The sequence below is a fragment of the Leopardus geoffroyi genome, chromosome C3 (genome assembly GCF_018350155.1).
Source record: "Leopardus geoffroyi isolate Oge1 chromosome C3, O.geoffroyi_Oge1_pat1.0, whole genome shotgun sequence".
In the NCBI taxonomy this organism is placed as follows: Eukaryota; Metazoa; Chordata; class Mammalia; order Carnivora; family Felidae; genus Leopardus; species Leopardus geoffroyi.
In genome coordinates this window covers 104858818-104877450 of record NC_059338.1, presented here as the reverse complement: position 1 = coordinate 104877450, position 18633 = coordinate 104858818, and the positions used below count along the sequence as shown (strand labels likewise).

The following is an 18633-nucleotide window of genomic DNA, read 5'->3' as shown; positions in this document are numbered from 1 at the left end:
AAGGGAAAAGCCAGGATACGCTCATTTTCCTTCTCTGGCAGTGACTTCATCTCTCACGGTTCCAGTTTCCAATGGAGAAACCCAACATGATTCCAGGGACACAGGGGTGGCTCAGTCGGTTGAGCGTCCAACTGCGACTCAGGTCATGATCTCATGGTTCTTGGGTTTGAGCCCCATATGGGGCTCTACTATGACAGGGCAGAGCCTGCTTCAGATCCTCTGTCTCCCTCTCTCTCTGCCCGCTCATATTCTCTCTCTCTCTCTCTCTCAAAAAAAAAAAAAAAAAAAACATTAAAAAACAAAAAAACGCAACATGATTCCGGCTTTGACTGGTCACCTTGTGTCTCTCCAGCTTAAGGGTGGCAGTAGTTTATGGCTAGGGCCAATTTTGGGTTGCTTCACTGTCCCCTGTTGAGCTTCTAGCCTTTGTAGTCAATTTCCTTCACTAAATTCCTTTTATTTTAAATACTCAGCATGGTTTCTGTTTCCTAACTGGATGCTGAATGATACAACTGACATATAGGCTAAGTGTCATCTGTTGAATCATGGCTTCCTTTAATTTTATATGGGATATCCAACTTTTATAATAAAAATGATAATAGCCAATATAGAGAGAGCACTCCATAAGTACCCGGTGAAAGTACTTAGTAAGTCACTAAACAGAGGATAGCTACAGCTTTAGCCTCCAGCTTCTTTTGATAGCAGCTATTAAATCTCCTCTGCTTGAAATATGTAGCATGATTTATGTTATTCTGACTAGACCTTGACTGGCACATAGACTCTTCTAAACTAATTCCAGTAAGTGTCCCCTCGATTCTTTTTTTTTAAATGGTACTTTCAGCCCACTTATGTCTGTATTTATTTCAGCCATACTAAATTTATCAGTTCTTATTTACATCACTGCCTTTCTTTTCCCTTTGGCTCTTTTTTAGAAAATAATAAAAACAGATACAAACCATCCAATTGCACGAATACCGTTTATGGAGTTAAGAGATGCTGCTGAAAAGGAATTTTTGACCAGCAGGCCGTGATTACGTGACGCTTTGAAGTGTTCATCATCAAGTGATGCATGGAAAATGCACTTGGCAAAAAAGGGTGATTGAGAGATGTGTGAACACTTAACAGTTTAAAACTTGAGGACTTGTGTATTTGCTTTCCTACCAGGGAAATACAGAATTCCGTTGGCTGGCTCCTACCACTAGTGTGATTAGAATACTTTTATTGACCATTTTGATCTTCTTGCCACCTGCCATATCTTCTTATGTTATAAAACATAACTTTTCATGCTATAAGGAAACAAGTGATGAAAATCAAACGCTTCCAGTCACAGCCCATTGACACATGTGTAGACAGCTTTCTAAGACAACCCCGGAGAATTTCTGCCTGTGGTATATAATCCCCTCCCCTTGAGTATGAGCAAAGCTGAAGATGATGGATGTCACCCCCACGATCATGTTATATTATACAGCAGAAGGGATTTTGCAGGTGTAATTAAGTCCCCTAATCAGTTGACTTTGACTTACCCTGGATGGGCCTGCCTTAATCATATCAGACCTTAAAAGGCACTGCCTCCTTCCTGCCACAGATTCAAACTGTTCCAGGGAGGACCTCTGGAAGGAACCGCATGGTAAAGACACGAGAGGGGCCTCTGATAACTGAGAACTGCCCCCAGATAACAAACAGCAAAAAAAAAGCAGGGTCTTAGGCCTACAACCACAAGGAAATGAGTTCTGCCAACAACCTAAGGAAGGTTGGAAGTGCATCTCTCCCTAGTGAAGCTTCCTGATGAGGACTCACCTGGCTGATCCCTTAACTTCAGTTTTGTACGACACTAATCTGAGCTGGATTCCTGACCCACAAAAGTGGAAGGTAATAAATTTGTGTTGTGTTACTTCACTGAGCTTGTGGTAATTTGTTACATAGTAATAGAAAACTAGTATAGTCTATTGGGATAGCAGCCAAATCCATAATAGCCATAATAAGAAATATATTAAGAAAATTATAAAATTTTACTGATGCATAAAAGAGGATTTGGAAAACTGGGAAGATATAGTATGTGCCTAATGGGAAGATTAAATGTTTTAAAGATGCCAGTCTCAAAGTAGTTTTTATAACAGACAAGAAAGGCATTAATAGTCCAAATATTTTAGGGGAAAAAAAGGAAAATATTTAAACAGAAAATGCGCAGAACATTTGGAAATCTGTGAGAAAGGTCACTCTGGAAATAACACCCAAGGCACTAATCCATACTCTTTAATTGGAACTAACGGTAGAACAGACCTAAGTTTTAGACCAAGAAAACTCGACTGGACTGAGATAGTAAATTCCAGAGGTGGGAGGATAAATGACTTTGCAAACCAACTAAGCACAGAGAGAGTGAAGTTAACCAAACCCATAGTGGGAATAGATTTGTGATAATTTTAGGACACAGGATATGTGAAATCTCTCTGTATGGTATAAAGGCACTTATACATTATTATAGATTACCTTTGAAATATGATGATATCTGGTTTACTCATCTTACAGTGTAGTTTGATTAGTTATGCGAATACGTAGCTTACAAATGCACGGATATGGGCTCAGGTCATGATCTCACAGTTTGTGAGTTTAAGCCCCGCATGGGATTCTGGGCTGACAGCTCAGAGCCTGGGGCCTGCTTCCGATTCTGTGTCTCCCTCTCCTTGCCCCTCCCCCACGCATGCTTTGTCTCTCTGAAAAAGAGACAGCTGTTTGCTGAAACCTGAATCTGGACCCAAAATTTACACAGAGAGGGGCCATTTGAAGTCCCTGGGTGGTAGCAGCAGCAGGAGTTGCCATTGGCTAGAAGCCAGACTCTGGCAGCGCCCTCCCCTCCTCTCCAGACTGTAGACTGCTACCACCACGGTGGTTTGGCCACAGAAAGGCACCAGCTGGGACCTTGTTCAGCTTCACACAGGGCTGTTTCATGGGTGAGCGATCTGTGTAGCTATGCTTAAAAGAATCCCACGCTTGGTTTCCAGTTCTGTGAACACTGTCTTGAAATTCTTAATTTTTTTTTTCATCAAAGGACCCTGCATTTTCCTTTTGCACTGACCCTGCAACTTATGTAGCAAGTCCTAGCTTCAGAACCCATTTGGATTTTTGCCTCTTTCTGACAAACAGGAATGAAACTTACTTGTAGTTAGACACTGGCCCACTAGTGAGCATTCCTCCAAATGCCCTGACTTGCTCCCTTTCCACACGGTTCCTTCTCTCTAATATCCATCAGCTGAGTCCACTATAACTTCCAGGAAACCGCCTGGGTCTCTAAAGAGACCTTGCTGAGTTGAATTTCGCCTCCGCAGCATTGCCATTCTATGAATAATCTCCACCTTGTTACAGGTGTGGCAAAACTGTCCTGCCGGATTCCAGCCAGTGGTGTATAAAGGACCCTACCTGGTGGGTGGCCTGGGTCCCCTGGGGATGCTTTCTTCTAGAATGGACAGAGGAGGACAGATGGGGTTAGAAAAAGACAGTATCAGTCAGAAGTCCAGAATGATCACTCAGTAGTGAATTTCTACCACTGAATGTAACTCACCCTCCCTGAACCTCAGTTTCCTCATCTGTGAATGGTGCAAATAGAGGAGGTATCAACCCCCCTAGGATTGTCCAGAGGACACAGAGTATGTGTAAAAGACTTCGTGTGGTTCCTGGGGCTTAGTGAGTGTTAGCACTTATGAAACATCAGTTCTTTTTAAATTTTTTATATTTAAAAAAATGTCTGCTGAAGTATAATGACAAACAAGGTTATATTAGTTTCAGGTGTACAGCATATTGATTCAAAAATTCTATACATTACTCAGTGCCCACCGCAATAAGTGTAATCACCACCTGTCCCCATACAATGCTATTACATTGTTGACTATATTCCCTATGCTGTTCCTTTTCACCTCTGTGACTTATTTTATAACTGGAGGTTGGTATCTCTTAATCCCCTTTACCTACTTCACAGATCCCCCCACCCACCTCCCCTTTGGCAACCACGAGTTCTCTGCATTTAAGAGTGGTTTTTTTTGTTTCTGAAACATCTTGGGTTTTTTTAATGTTTATTTATTTTGAGAGGCGGGAGGGGCAGAGAAAGAGGTGGAGAGAGAACCCCCAGCAGGCTCCCAGCTCTCAGCGCTGAGCCCCAGGCCCCCTGGATCCCAACTGTGAGATCATGGCCTGAGGGGAGATCAAGAGTTGGCTGGCTTAACCCACTGAGCCCAACCAGGCGGCTCTGAAACACTGAATCTTAGTCATTTGGGTCATGGGCCCCTGGGCGAACCTGATGATACCTATGGTTCTGCGCTTCCCAATGTCACCTCCTAAAAAGAGCTTGCCCGCAGTGCCAGTTTGACACCCCCTGAAGGTGGTTTGTGGACCCAGGTTAGGGCACTTGCCTCTCAGGGGTCACTTAGGCGGTGCTGTCTCCACTCCCGCCCTCCAAGCTTCCACCTGTGGCCGCCAGAACGCCGCCACCGGCCCGGACTCGGCAGGCGGCTTCTCCGCGAGGGTCCGGGCGGGCCGAGCGGCGGCGCCGGAGGGGGCGGGCTCGGCTCTCGGCCCGCCCCGTGTCGGGCTCGGGGTAGGGGCTCTGGCCTATTACAGGATGGAAACGCGGGTGTCCAGAGGGGCGGGAGGGAGAGGGAGTCGGAGGGAGGCGCGCGGGTGAAAGGGGCATTGATGCAGCCTGCGGCGGCCTGGGAGCACGGCGGGGCCAGACTCTGATCAGGTCCCGGCTCCGCGTCTCCTCCTCCTTCTCCTCCTCCTCCTCCTCCTGCTCCGCGCCTCCCCGGGCCGCCGCGCGCCATGCGCCCCCACAGCCCCGCCGCGGCCTCCCCGCAGCGGCTCCTCGGCCTCCTGCTGCTGTTGCTGCTGCAGCTGCGGGCGCCGTCGAGCGCCTCCGAGACCCCCAAGGGGAAGCAAAAGGCGCTGCTCCGGCAGAGGGAGGTGGTGGACCTGGTGAGTGCGGCGGCGGGGACAGAGCCGCGGGCCGCACCGGGAGGACGTGCGTCCAGCTGTTGGGGGCGGGGTGGTCTGTACAGCTGTGTAGGTGGGTCGTGCGTGCGACTGGGTGTCCCGCTTTGTCTGCGTCCACGTGTAAGGTAGGACCTGCGCTAGGCGTGCGGTGAGGTCGTGGAACTCGCACGGGAGACCCAAATGGCAGGGCCATCGTGGAGCGGAGATGCGACGTGGGTCGGGTGGGACGCCCCAAAATACAGGGAGACGCCCAATAATTTCTGGCCTCTGAGGGCCCTCCACACCCCAGGAAGATGGAGAGGGTTAGGGCGGCAGTGAGAGTAGAAGGAGGAGCTTAGGTAGGTTGGAAGGTGGGCCTGGGAGCTGCCTGGGAGACCCTAGACTCGCTGATCCCTTGGGTGGGCCTGGCCCAGAGCCCTGTGACGTGTCCTGTGTTGGGGCTGGTGGCCACGTCTGCCTGCAGGAGAGAATAACAACCCTTACAAAGCATCCGTCCAACTCTTTGTAACTTGAATACTATGAGTCATGTGGGTCATCTTCCTAGGAAGTATGGGCTGCAATTTACTTTGCTGGACGACCACAGCTCAGGACCGGAATGGTTCAGAGCGATTAAGGCCAGAAGGGGAAAATGAAGGGACCCCGCACTAACCCTCCAAGGACCCATTTCATTGTTCTGTTTAGACAGACAGGTAGTCAGTTCTTCCAGATACCCTCAGTCCTCAGCCTGTGGCCACCAAGCTGGAGCATCACAGTGGAGCTAAGGGAGAAGACAGTTTCCAGGGCAGCAAGTAGCTCAAGTGCTTTCTGAAGGGCTAATCTATGGGAAGGTCTGTTTGCTTAAAGCTCTTTCCCTCCGAAAATCAACAAACCTAGCCCTGTGTCTAGAGCCGTCCTTTCCCAAGCTACCATATTCCTTGGCACATAATAAACTTAAGTCCTTAAGCCAATCTTATTTGCAGACAAATACGGTTTACAGGCATTGCAGGGCATAAAGTGGGGGCATTGTTTTGATAAAAACCGTTTTGAATTTGTTAAGTTGCCATTATAAACTGAGCTAATAAACCAAACTCCCTGGCAGCTAGTTCTATGCCAGATTCAAAGGCTCTGGAAAAAAATTCCTGCCATCGCACACTGCACTTTTTGGTGATGTGCTATGTAATTTTGTTCCACAAAGCAGACAATGTGTTCAGGGCTACAATTCTATTTTAAGTGTCTAAGTTGTTTAAAACTGTACCAAATGGTTGTGGTTCATCTGCAGTTTGCATTTATGAATTTGCAATTATGATACACAAAATACCCCTTTTCTCCATAAAGCTAGCAATTTTTTCTTTTCCTCCATGGATTTTCAGTACCTGCGGTTTCCCACAAATCTCGCCCTGCTTGGAAAAGCTTATTGTGCAGCCAAGCTCAGGTGCATCCTGTAGATTGGATTTGGTTTTGCTGGAGAAAAAAATGTTCATGTGGTCATTAAGAAGGTTTCAACAGATTCTATAAAGCAGCTTCTTTGTACAGAATCTGTCAAAGCGTTCCTTTCAAGCTTCCAGCAAGCTCTGCCCCCTGGTGGCCATGGAGAGAAATAGGGGCTCATTCTACCGACATTTATAGAACCCCTGCCTAGTACTAAGCATGTGATAGCATTTTATTTTATTTTATTTTTTTAACTTTTAAAAATTTATTTTTGAGAGAAAGTGAGAGAGAGACAGAGTGTGAGTGGGGGAGGGGCAGGAGAGAGGGAGACACAGAATCAGAAGTAGGCTGCAGGCTCCAGGCTCTGAGCTGTAAGGACAGAGCCCTGTCCTGGGCTTGAACCCACCAATTGAGAGATCCTGACCTGAGCTGAAGTTGGTCACTTAACCAACAGAGCCACCCAGGCGCCCCAAGGGTTAGCATTTTAAAGTGAGAAGACAGATGTAATACCTGTGGAACCAAATTCAATATGATTATATGGTCACTGAAATGCAGATTATTTCTTTATTTTTTATTTTTTTGAGAGAGAGAGAGCACACGAGTGGAAGATGGGCAGAGAGAGAGAATCTTAAGCAGGCTCACTCAGCATGGTGTCCAACTTGGGGTTTGATCTTACCACAGTAAGATCATGACCTGAGCCAAAATCAAGAGTTGGATGCTTAATCAACTGAGCCATCCAGGGACCCCTGTTTTAGAATATTTTGTATTTTAGCGTGTCTTCAAATACTTTTGAAATTTTATTAAATACTTTTCTTACTATTTCCTTGGCAATAAATAAATAGTGCTTTTTTTTTCTTACATCAGGAAAATGGCAGTGGCCAAAGTCATGACATAAATCATTTATCAAAACATAGGGCACCTGGGTGGCTCAGTCGGTTGGGCATCCGACTTTGGCTCAGGTCATGATCTTGCGGTCCGTGGGTTCGAGCTGTGCTTTGGACTCTGTGCTGACAGCTCAGAGCCTGGAGCCTGCTTTGGATTCTGTGTCTCCCTCTCTCTCTGTTCCTCTCCCACTCATGCTCTGTCTCTCTCTGTCTCAGAAATAAACGCTAATAAATAAATAAATAAATAAATAAATAAAACAAAGATGAGGGGCCCCTGAGTGGCTCTGTCATTTGAGGATCTGACTTTTGATTTTGCCTCAGGTCATAATCCCAAGGTCATGGAATCCAGCCTCCCCTCCCCCCCATCAGCATGGAGCCTGCTTAAGATTCTCTCTCTCCTCTCTCTCTACCCCTCTGCCCTTCTCCCCTGCTCTCATGCACTCTCTCTCTCTCTAAAATAAATTGTAAAAAAACAAATATAAAGCTGGTGATGGGAAAAGAAATTGATTGGGAAACATTATATACATGAGGATCCTTCCTAGGTAATGTCATTACTGGATTTTATAATATGAAATAATTTATAATATGAAATCTAATCCCAGATGGTGAAATTGAAAGATAAGCTTTGAAGTTATTTTAATCTGTAAGGAATCTTGGGTTTTTTTTTTTGTTGTTGTTGTTGTTCTCACTGGACAGGATCTTTATATAGAATGACAGTATAATTTACACAAATAGGGGAATGTTAAAGTAAAAATTTAAGTGGATCGCATTTGGGGTTTGGAGGGCCCTAATAAGTGGACCAACTCAGGAATAGACATGGGAATTAGACGGAGATAAAATATCACCCTTACCACTTATCCAGCTACATTGGTATGAGTGGCTTATGTGTGCTGGCTGGCAGGTTTGCTAATGTTCCCTTTCCCAGCTCTAGACCCTGGCAAGGTCCACCCGAGGGAGTAGACATACTTGCCCAGTATCACTGCCTCACATGGTGTTGGGGGAATAATAAGAATCCTTACGGCTGACATACACTGCTTACTGTGACCCGCACTGCTCTAAGCACATTTTATATATTATCTCACTTAAATCTCATACGAAACCTACCAGGTAAGAATCTTTACTATTTTCTTCATTTTACAGGTAAGGAAACGGGCACTGAAATGTTGAGTCAGTTGCCTTATCTCACAGAGCTAATATGTGGTTGAGCCAGGATTAAAATCCAGAGAATCTGGTGCAAGAACTCATGCTCTTAACTTCTACCTGACACTGTGAAATAATCATAGCACTTAAGAGGTTGGATAGATTCCTGCCACCCTAATGAAAACCAGCGGTCACCTGTAACCATGTCATTCACTCCTAAGAAGGAGTGAAGTTGGAGGCCAGACGTGTTACCCTAGTGACACTCCCTTCACATAAAAATAGAAGCAGGAGATGTGCGATCCATTTCAAAGGTTTCGCCCGTTTAAGATAATTATTAACTAAGCTCTTTAAATGATTTTATCACTAGGAATATATCTTAGGGAGATAATTCAAAAGATGAAGAAAGCTCTATGTATGAAGATTTTCATTACAATAATATTAATGACAGACAAAATAGGAACAACCTAAGTATCCCCAAATGATGCAATGGTTGCATAAAAATGTTAAAGTATCATTCTGAAATCCAAGTCCCTTTACAGCATATAGGGTCAGAAGAAAATGGCAGTGTATTCAATTATGTTCACGCTGAAATACAGCTATTTAAAAATCATGTATACTTTTAATAAGCAGTAGAAAAAAGCAGGCAAATGAAAAAACATTGTGTCATCTTTGACTTGTGTGTGTGCGCGTGCGTGCCTACAGTCTGTGCAATGAAAAGAACAGGAAAGAAATCTTAACATTTTAGAAATCACTTTAAAATCAGTTCTCTATAATAACTCATTTAGAACATGAACCAGTAGTATGAAGAGATTCTGCGCTCCTGGTGCTCAAAAATAAATGCAATTCTAATCAGAATGAGTCTTGGAATCGTGAGTGGTGAGAGTCTGTCCCTATTTCCTTTTTCTGCTCTAGTATAATGGAATGTGCTTACAAGGACCTGCAGGGGTGCCTGGGCGAGACGGAAGCCCTGGGGCCAATGGCATTCCTGGGACCCCTGGGATCCCCGGTCGGGATGGATTCAAAGGAGAAAAGGGAGAATGCCTGAGGGAAAGCTTTGAGGAGTCCTGGACACCTAACTACAAGCAGTGCTCGTGGAGTGCACTGAATTACGGCATTGATCTTGGCAAAATTGCGGTAAGTGAAGTCTGAATTATTTTAAAGTTGAAGCAAAACTTAAGAGTTTTCATAGTTGAGTGTGAATTTTGGATGAGATTTTATTTTATTTTTACTAAAAGACTTTTTACAAAATTAAGGAGTAGGGACCCTGTAGCTTTTAAGTTAGGATTAATGAAAAAAAAAAAAGCGCTAACATTTCAAAGTTGATTTTATAAAGGTATTTCTAAGACAAATAAATCACCATGTTATTTTAGCCCGGATAATATCTAACATAACTTACTCTCCCCTTTTTATTTTTATTTTTTATTTATTTATTTTTTCAATATATGAAATTTATTGTCAAATTGGTTTCCATACAACACCCAGTGCTCATCCCAAAAGGTGCCCTCCTCAATACCCATCACCCACCCTCCACTCCTTCCCACCCCCCATCTACTCTCCCCTTTTTATTTTTATTTTATTTTTTTTTTTCAACGTTTATTTATTTTTGGGACAGAGAGAGACAGAGCATGAACGGGGGAGGGGCAGAGAGAGAGGGAGACACAGAATCCAAAGCAGGCCCCAGGCTCTGAGCCATCAGCCCAGAGCCTGACGCGGGGCTCGAACTCACGGACCGCGAGATCGTGACCTGGCTGAAGTCGGATGCTTAACCGACTGCGCCACCCAGGCGCCCCTACTCTCCCCTTTTTAAATGCAAACTAAAAAGGGAGAGTGTGAGTGTCTGTGTTGGATGGTAAGCAACCTTCCAGTCTTGTCCTAAAGTGAATTTAAATTTAAATTAGTGTAAGAAATTCTGCTGTGGCTCCAGGCCACGAAAGAGTGGGAAAAAATTTCCAAGAAACTACCCTGTGATAGGAACTGTCTCGAAGTGGGAAGTCTATTGGTATTTGTCCTTATTCTGGGTAGCAGGTGTGGCTTAAAATTGTTAAGCTTACGGGAGGTGGAATGGACCAGAGATATACTACAGTGAGCATTTTTTTTTTATTTAAAAAAAATTTTTTTTTTTTTTTAACATTTATTTATTTTTGAGACAGAGAGAGACAGAGCATGAACAGAGGAGGGGCAGAGAGAGAGGGAGACACAGAATCAGAAACAGGCTCCAGGCTCTGAGCCATCAGCCCAGAGCCCGACGCGGGGCTCGAACTCACGGACTGCAAGATCGTGACCTGGCTGAAGTCGGACGCTTAACCGACTGCGCCACCCAGGCGCCCCTACAGTGAGCATTTAAAGTTTGTCTGTGAGGGCACCTGGGTGGCTCAGTCGGTTAAGCGTCAGACTGGTTCAGGCCATGAACTCACAGTTCATGAGTTCGAGTCCCGCGTCGGGCTCTGTGTTGACAGCCTGCTTCAGATTCTGTGTCTCCCTTTCTCTCTGCTCCTCCCCAGCTTGCACTCTGTCTCCCTCTCTCAAAAATAAATAAACATTAACAAAATTTTTTAAAAAAATTTGTGAGGCTCCTGGGGTGGCTCAGTCAGCTAAGCATCTGACTCTTGATTTCAGCTCAGGTCATGATCTCACAGTTTGTGAGCTTGGGCTCTGCACTGACAGCGTGGAGCCTGTTTGGGCTTCTCTCTCCCTGTCTTTCTGCCTCTCCTCTGCTCGCTCTCTCAATAAACAAATAAATACATACATATATAAACAAACAAACAAATGAACTTAAATTAAAAAAAAAAAAATTGTCTGTAACGGTGAGGTGGGGGAAAAGTACTCAAAAGAGCCTGAGTGGCAAAGCATTTTGATTCACGATTCTAGTCACTTTAATTAGTGTTTGCTTCAAAAGCAACTGGCAAGACGATCGGGATGGCACAGAGCTGAAGAAGCTTGGTGCTATTTCTAAGCCTCTTTCTTCTTTTGTTGCCCAGTGCCGTACCTGGTTCTGTATGTACAATATATTATTCCTTGATAGTAACCACTCCTACCATCAGCCAATGCAAATAGAAGAGATTTTACTTTCAGAACACTCTGAGATGCTCCTCGCCGCAGCTTTTTCACGTCTGCTCGATTGCAAACCGTTCGAGACTGTCTTGATTTGATTTGTGCGTACTCGAAGTTGCAGAGAGCTTCCATAGTTTTGGTGACTGTGACCACTTGCACTTTCGTATGTGACTTCTTAGAAAGCATTTGGTTAAAATGCCGCCTGCTTCTATACACATCTGACGGGGACGGACTGGTTACTTACAGTTCATCAAAAGTTGCTGAGTTCTACAACTCTCCGTGTGGACTCTACATATTTAATACGTTTTTAAGTTTCTTAGGAGCGGTCAGAATGGGTTTGGGAGTTTTCTGCAAGTGAAAGATAGTAGACCGTGAGCCAGTGGGGAGACAAATTTTGCAAAGAGCAATGAGAGAAAAAGACCCGGGCTTTCTAATTGTGTCAGATAGGTAAAGACTAAAACCCCCACCTGTGCTTCACATCTGGTACTGTTTGCTGTTGCTCAAAAAAAGAAACTGGTCAAGAATAAGTATATAGAGACAGGGCTAGTCTAGAATATGGACAGGGCTGGTCTAGAATATAAATTCCACGCGGGCAGAGATTCTGTTTCATTTACTGCTGTGACTGTAACATCCAGCATAAAGGGCTCAGGAGATATTTTTTGGAATGGAAAAAAAAAGTCAATATATAGATTGGTTTGGTTTAAAATACGGAAGACTATAGCTGTTTTGAGTAAAACCAAAAGATACCTTCAATGGCGTGAATAATTTTAAGAATGCTGTAATTTGATTTTCTGAGAGTACCTCATATCAGACTTTTATCTACCTTGCAGAGAACCTCTCTCCTTCTGTAAAAGTTAAGCTTTTTATTTATTTATTTATTTATTTAAAAAAATTTTTTTTTTTTCAACGTTTATTTATTTCTGGGACAGAGAGAGACAGAGCATGAACGGGGAAGGGGCAGAGAGAGAGGGAGACACAGAATCGGAAACAGGCTCCAGGCTCCGAGCCATCAGCCCAGAGCCTGACGCGGGGCTCGAACTCACGGGCCGCGAGATCGTGACCTGGCTGAAGTCAGACGCTTAACCGACTGCACCACCCAGGCGCCCCAAAGTTAAGCTTTTTAAAATGTAATTTGAGGGGCACCTGGGTGGCTCAGTCAGTTAGGCGTCCAACTCTTGGTTTCGGCTCAGGTCATGATGTCACGGTTTTGTGGGTTTGAGCCCCACATGGGGCTCTGTGCTGGCAGTGCAGAGCCTGCTTGGGATCCTCTCTCTCCCCCTCTCTGCCCCTCCCGACTCGTACTGTCTCTCTCTCTCTCTCAAAAATAAAATAAATAAACTTTAAAAATAAATTAAAAATTGAATAAAAAATAAAAACAATAATGTAGTTTGAAGAAGAGGAAAGTTAAATAAAATTCACAGTGCAATTTGAAAGCATAATTTAAAAATTTTTTAAAAATGTTTATTTATCTTTGAAGGAGAGAGACAGAGTGTGAGCAGGGGAGGGGCAGAGAGAGAGGGAGACACAGAATCCAAAACAGGCTCCAGGCTCTGAGCCGTCAGCACAGAACCCGACACGGGACTCGAACTCATGAACTGTGAGATCATGACCTGAGCCGAAGGGAGACGCTTAACCGACTGAGCCACCCAGGCACCCCTGAAAGCATAATTTTAAGGAAAGTTGAAAACGCTAATAAAACCTTGTTTCTGTGTTTGTGACAGGAGTGTACATTTACAAAGATGCGCTCCAACAGTGCTTTACGAGTTTTGTTCAGCGGCTCACTTCGGTTAAAATGCCGAAGTGCGTGCTGTCAGCGTTGGTATTTCACGTTCAACGGAGCTGAATGTTCAGGACCTCTTCCCATTGAAGCCATAATTTATTTGGACCAAGGAAGCCCTGAACTCAATTCAACAATTAATATTCATCGCACTTCTTCTGGTATGTAGAATAGTGACTGCGTGATGTGCCTTACGTCTTTAGAGACCAAAACTGGTTTTGAATCCACTGGCATGTTGGCTCACTAGCCTCTGAGAAGGAGACCTATCGCAGGTTTTCAGCACATGATTCTTCATCCTGGTTGCATTTCAGAATTTCCTGAAATGGATCTTTAAAAAAAAAAAACATGCAGATGCCTGGGTCCCACCTCTCACCAACTGAGTCAGAATCTCTGTGGATCAGACTGTATTTTTTAAAAGACCCCCAACGTTGAAAATTACTGAGTTAGCTGAAATGGCAAAACAGTCTCTAATGCCATAGAGCAGTGGTTTTCACCCATGGCTACGTATTCGGCTCAACTGGGGCACTTTAAAAAAATCCCTGTACCTGAGTACCACCCCTCCAGGGGGTCTGACTTAACAGGTATGGAGGCTCCTGAGGGAATGGATTGCAGAATCTCTTCCAGTTATTTTAATGCTCATGAGATCCACTAGCATAGACTGATAAGGAGATTACTTCTCTGCCTTGTCCTTTAAAAGGATGGATACGGTCTGCTGAACTTGCAAAAGAGAACATGGCCATATTGCATTCTCTGTTTCTGTGAAAGAATGACATTCATTTCAACCAGTGTTTGCTTAAACTGTGAGGGAAAAAACTTGGTTGGTTTGTTCTGTCTTAAGGCTCATTCACGAAAATTTGGATGATACCAAGAAATAGAACTGGGGGGCTGCCGATTAAAGCCATCACCCAGACGTACCACTATCAATATTTGGTTTCTTGAGTTGCAGTGAGATCGCACAGCATGACCGCCCATGCTGGGAGAATCACAGGATGTATATATCACCAGCTTCATTTCCTTGATTTCTTGCAAGGATTTCTCACTGATCTTGCACTTAAAAATGGCAGAGGGAAGAGAAGAGATCCCTCCACTGTAAACCAGAGGAAATTATATTTCAGCATGCTTTGGGGATTCAAGTCAGATACTGAACCCAGAAACCAGTATCTCACATTTCTTATTCCTAAGAAATTAAGGGCGTCCCTTCCACATTCTTCCTCAAATCCCCGCCATATCTTTCAGATATAAAGAAGATATTTTAATCCCCTCTTTTTGCACATAGAGAAGGTCCAGGGAAATAAAGTGTGTTACCCAGGACAGTAGAGTCAGTGTCCAGGAAAGCAGAAACCAGCTCCTTGCCTGCCCTCTTGTCTCCCCAACCCGCTCTTTGGTCCGGTTAAAAAGCTTCATCACTAAGTCCTTAGATACATGTGCTGGAAAGGATGATATGTTTTGCATCTTGAGAAGCAGTCTCTAAAATAAGAAAAATCTGGATATAAAATTAAAATTTGATTAGGAAGTGATATGTGTTAAATAGTCGTTGGAATGAGTAACTTACTTTCTATTGTATTACCTTTAAGGTGTTTGAGCTAATATCTTGCTATGATATGGGCCCTCAGGCCCATGAACTGTGACCTATACGTGCATATGCCTTATAAATTATTTAATATAGCATTTCCCAACCATGTTGTGGAAACTCATTTGGTGTGATCCATTGGGTGGAATGTCAGAAGTAATTTGTTACTCATAACAGTTTCTGTGTTAAGGTTATGGAAGGTTACCCCTATAATAAAGTCACTTTCCCTCTCACACTGTTACTCTTTCTTGAGAGAAAGGAGACATACTTAGCACATTGAGGTTGACTGAAAGTCTTGGATATATCCATGGGAGTTTGAAAACATTTGAATGCTACTTTGTTACCTGGGTCTAGGAGGAAAATAGGTCTAGAACCCCCAATTCCAACATATTTTAGATGCTTAATAAATTGCAATAGTATATTATCGTTGCAAAAATGTTCATTCATTCAAAAAACATTATGTTATATGTTAAAGACCATGAAGTGACCCTTTGACTCCTCATGCAAGACTGATGCTAGACCCCAACTTGTCTTATTACATCATGCAGCGTAGGGTGAGCAAGCTTCTAGGCCGTGGATCTGCAGAACTTGGGAGAACACAAGTATTATTTCTGGGCATTTTCACCAAGTGTAGCCCTAGGTTAAATGGAATTGTGGCCACACTGCTTAGTTCTCCCCGCTTTGAAAGGGGCCTGAACCACAGTCATATCACTGGATCCTGAGGGACTTACCTTAGATTCACTGATGTGTCCGCTAAAAGAAGGACATAGCTTCAGATCTACATTACTGAGGCTCAGCTGGATTGTACTAACCTACCAAATGGGAAATCTGACCAGTCGCATGATGGCATCCCTCCACTACTCATATATCGGGACCCATTTTCTTAAAGAATCTGGCAACCTTTGGTGCCTTTTCCTCCTTACACAGACACATATCTATTTGTCTGTTAAAATGACCTTGGGGATTTTTTTTTTTTTTTTTTAATATAGAAGAACCATGGTAAGATGGAATGCAAGTTGTATATTAGCATGTGAAAGTCCAGAGACCCTGAGAAAATTTGTATATTTATAAAGCAGAAGAACACAGAGGAAAAACAAGGCTGCTTGTTTTTTCACCATGAGGAAATTCTATGAAAAAAATGGGATTCCCAGATTGGAGGACTGGTATAATGATTATGCTAGAATTTCTTTTAATGTTTTAAAAGTCCTTTCTTCTCCGTGAATGCCATCAAGTGTATAGGTAAGTGTTGGAAAAGACTGCCTTTAAAAAAGACCTGCATATCAAATAAAACTGTTGGCTTTCAAAAGTGTAGGCTTCCTTTGTTTAGTCAAATAAATTGCTTTTTTTTGTTTTCAGTCACCTAAACAGTAACTTTCAGGAACTAAACAGACTCTGCTTTTATGGTCAAAACCTGTAAGAAAACTATCTGTTAAGCTTATATCATCGAATGGATAGGAATACATCTCTTAAAAATATTTACTTGGTAAGAAAAAGAGCACTTATCTTTATGAAGTCCTGATTAAGTGTTAGAATTTTTAATTCATCGTACATTAAATAGATACGTTATCCAGCTTGCTATAGCACTAAAATTTAGATGAATATTCTTGCTTTTCGTTCTAAAGAAAGATGTACCTTTCATCTCTGTTCTGCAGTGGAAGGACTTTGTGAAGGAATTGGTGCCGGACTAGTGGATGTTGCTATCTGGGTTGGGACTTGTTCGGATTACCCGAAAGGAGATGCCTCTACTGGATGGAATTCAGTGTCTCGCATTATTATTGAAGAACTCCCAAAATAGATTCTTTAATTTTCATTCCCTACCTCTTTTTTATTAAACCTTTGAAGGGTTCATTTTAGTGGCGTTTTATATAATGTTTAATGTATACATCTGAATAAAAAACAAAGCTAAATGTGTTTACAGACCAAAGTGTGATTTCACACTGTTTGAAAATCCAGTATTATTCATTTTCCTTCAATCAAAACTGGTTTCAGGATTTTGTAGTTGACTAGAATACTTTCTTCGTATTCTCCATTCCCTGAACCCATAATTTGGGACGTCATCGCAGTCTTGAACTTTTCCTATTGTCTTAGGATAGCACCTTTTAAAACGTAAGGCTACCAGTTTTTGTATAAGTTGTAAATGTTCAGAACTGTTTTATATCTGTGAAATAAAACTTGTTTCAGACTATTTTAATATCTTTAACCTAATTGCTACTAAAGTTAGAGTCCTTAGTACTTTATATCTGAAAAGTTGGGTTCAATTAATAATCATATATATATATTAAATTTTAGTACATGTACTGCTTCATATTTTGAGGCATATAAAGGAAAGGGGGGGTATTTGTGTGTCAGGAAATACATTAACAAGCACTTTAGGAATTTTATCTCTAACAAAGAATAAAAAGATGTGAATTCTGCCCTCCCAACTGCTTACTTCCAATTGATAGGGAGGATAAAATATATACACAATTAACATTAAATCAAAGATCAATATGTTGATTGTCATAAAAGTTGTTGAAGGGGTTGGCATAATTCAAAGGATATTGTATTAGCTGTGGCTGAGGTCATCAGAAAGAATTCGTGATGACGGAAGTACAGGTATCAGACTGATAAAATTAAGTGAATCCTGGTTCACTAAAGTACTTTATCTTAAATAAGGCTATAAAACAATAACAACAGGGGCACCTGGGCGGCTCAGTTGGTTAACCACTCGAGTTTTGATTTGGGCTCAGGTCATGATCTCATGGTTGTGAGATCGAGCCCTGAGTTGGGCTCCACACTGAGCATGGAGCCTGCTTAAGATTTTCTGCCCCTCCCTCGCCTATGTGCGCACACACGTGCTCTCTCTCTCTCTCTTAAAAACAAAAACCAAAAAAACAAAACAAACAAAAAACAGTAACAAAGTCTCCTAGTTTTTGGCCTGCAAACAATGACCTAGAAATGATGACCAGTCTAGTAACACATTCCATTTCCTACTAAAAGGAACTAAGGCTACTTGAAGAAATGGGTGATTTCAGCTCTGGGGCAGGAAATGTGCAGTATGAGTCTGGAACATCCTGGCATAGTGGAAAACAAGGCAACTATGAAAGATAACTGAAAAGGAGCCAAGAGCCAACTTGAATTGTTTCCCACTGGCAAAGATAATACAATTTAAGGATCAGTAAAGATAATAATGGCAATGGTTTGGGGCGCCTGGGTGGCTCAGTCGATTGAACGTCCGACTTCGGCTCAGGTCATGATCTCACGGTTCGTGAGCTCGAGCCCCGCGTTGGGGTCTGTGCGGACAACTTGGAGCCTGGAGCCCACTTCGGATTCTGTGTCTCCCTCTCTGTCTCTGCCCCTCCCCAGCTTGCACTCTGTCTCTCCCTCTCTCAAAAATAAATAAACATTAAAAAAAGGGTTTTTTTTTTTAATAAAAAAAAATAATGGCAATGGTTTGCAACACATCAAATGTGTTTTAATGCAGGAGTTCATAATGAGATGAACATAAAATTCATTGGTCAACTTGGAGGATGCCAGGAAACCAACTTGTCACTGTGAAAATTGGTAAATAGGAAAAAAAACCAAGCATTTATTCTGCTTTCTCTATATGAACTGTATTTCTGGGTAACCAAACTGTTGATGAAGGGACCTTTCCCCTTATAGAAGTGTGTGTGTGTTTTATAGTATTTTATAGGGTGTATTGGCATAGGTAACAAATGAAGAGTGATAGAATTAGAATATCAAATTTTCAACCCCTCATGTATTAAGAGATCTGGCAACGATCATCAATGACTGATAACATTCCAAAAAGTGAGGCACCAGACTATGTATCTCTTTTTTTTTTT

At 42.8% G+C, this 18633-nt stretch overlaps 1 protein-coding gene across 1 annotated transcript; it reads left to right on the top strand.

The window, feature by feature from the left end:
* The first annotated feature begins 4544 nt into the window (after positions 1-4544).
* On the top strand, positions 4545-16994 carry CTHRC1 (collagen triple helix repeat containing 1). The gene is made up of 4 exons (XM_045453992.1): positions 4545-4962; positions 9324-9545; positions 13184-13400; positions 16462-16994. Exons 1-4 carry the CDS (start codon positions 4810-4812, stop codon positions 16602-16604), a joined length of 735 nt encoding a protein of 244 aa, XP_045309948.1. The 5' UTR covers positions 4545-4809; the 3' UTR covers positions 16605-16994.
* The last annotated feature ends 1639 nt before the right edge of the window (positions 16995-18633 follow it).

What these genes read in the sequence shown, in the direction of transcription:
- CTHRC1 (XM_045453992.1), top strand. Translation starts at nt 4,810, where the DNA reads ATGCGCCCCCACAGCCCCGCCGCGGCCTCCCCGCAGCGGCTCCTCGGC. An exon ending in TTGATCTTGGCAAAATTGCG is followed by an intron (nt 9,546 to 13,183) that starts GTAAGTGAAGTC and finishes TGTTTGTGACAG; the next exon opens with GAGTGTACATTTACAAAGAT. An exon ending in TATTCATCGCACTTCTTCTG is followed by an intron (nt 13,401 to 16,461) that starts GTATGTAGAATA and finishes TCTGTTCTGCAG; the next exon opens with TGGAAGGACTTTGTGAAGGA.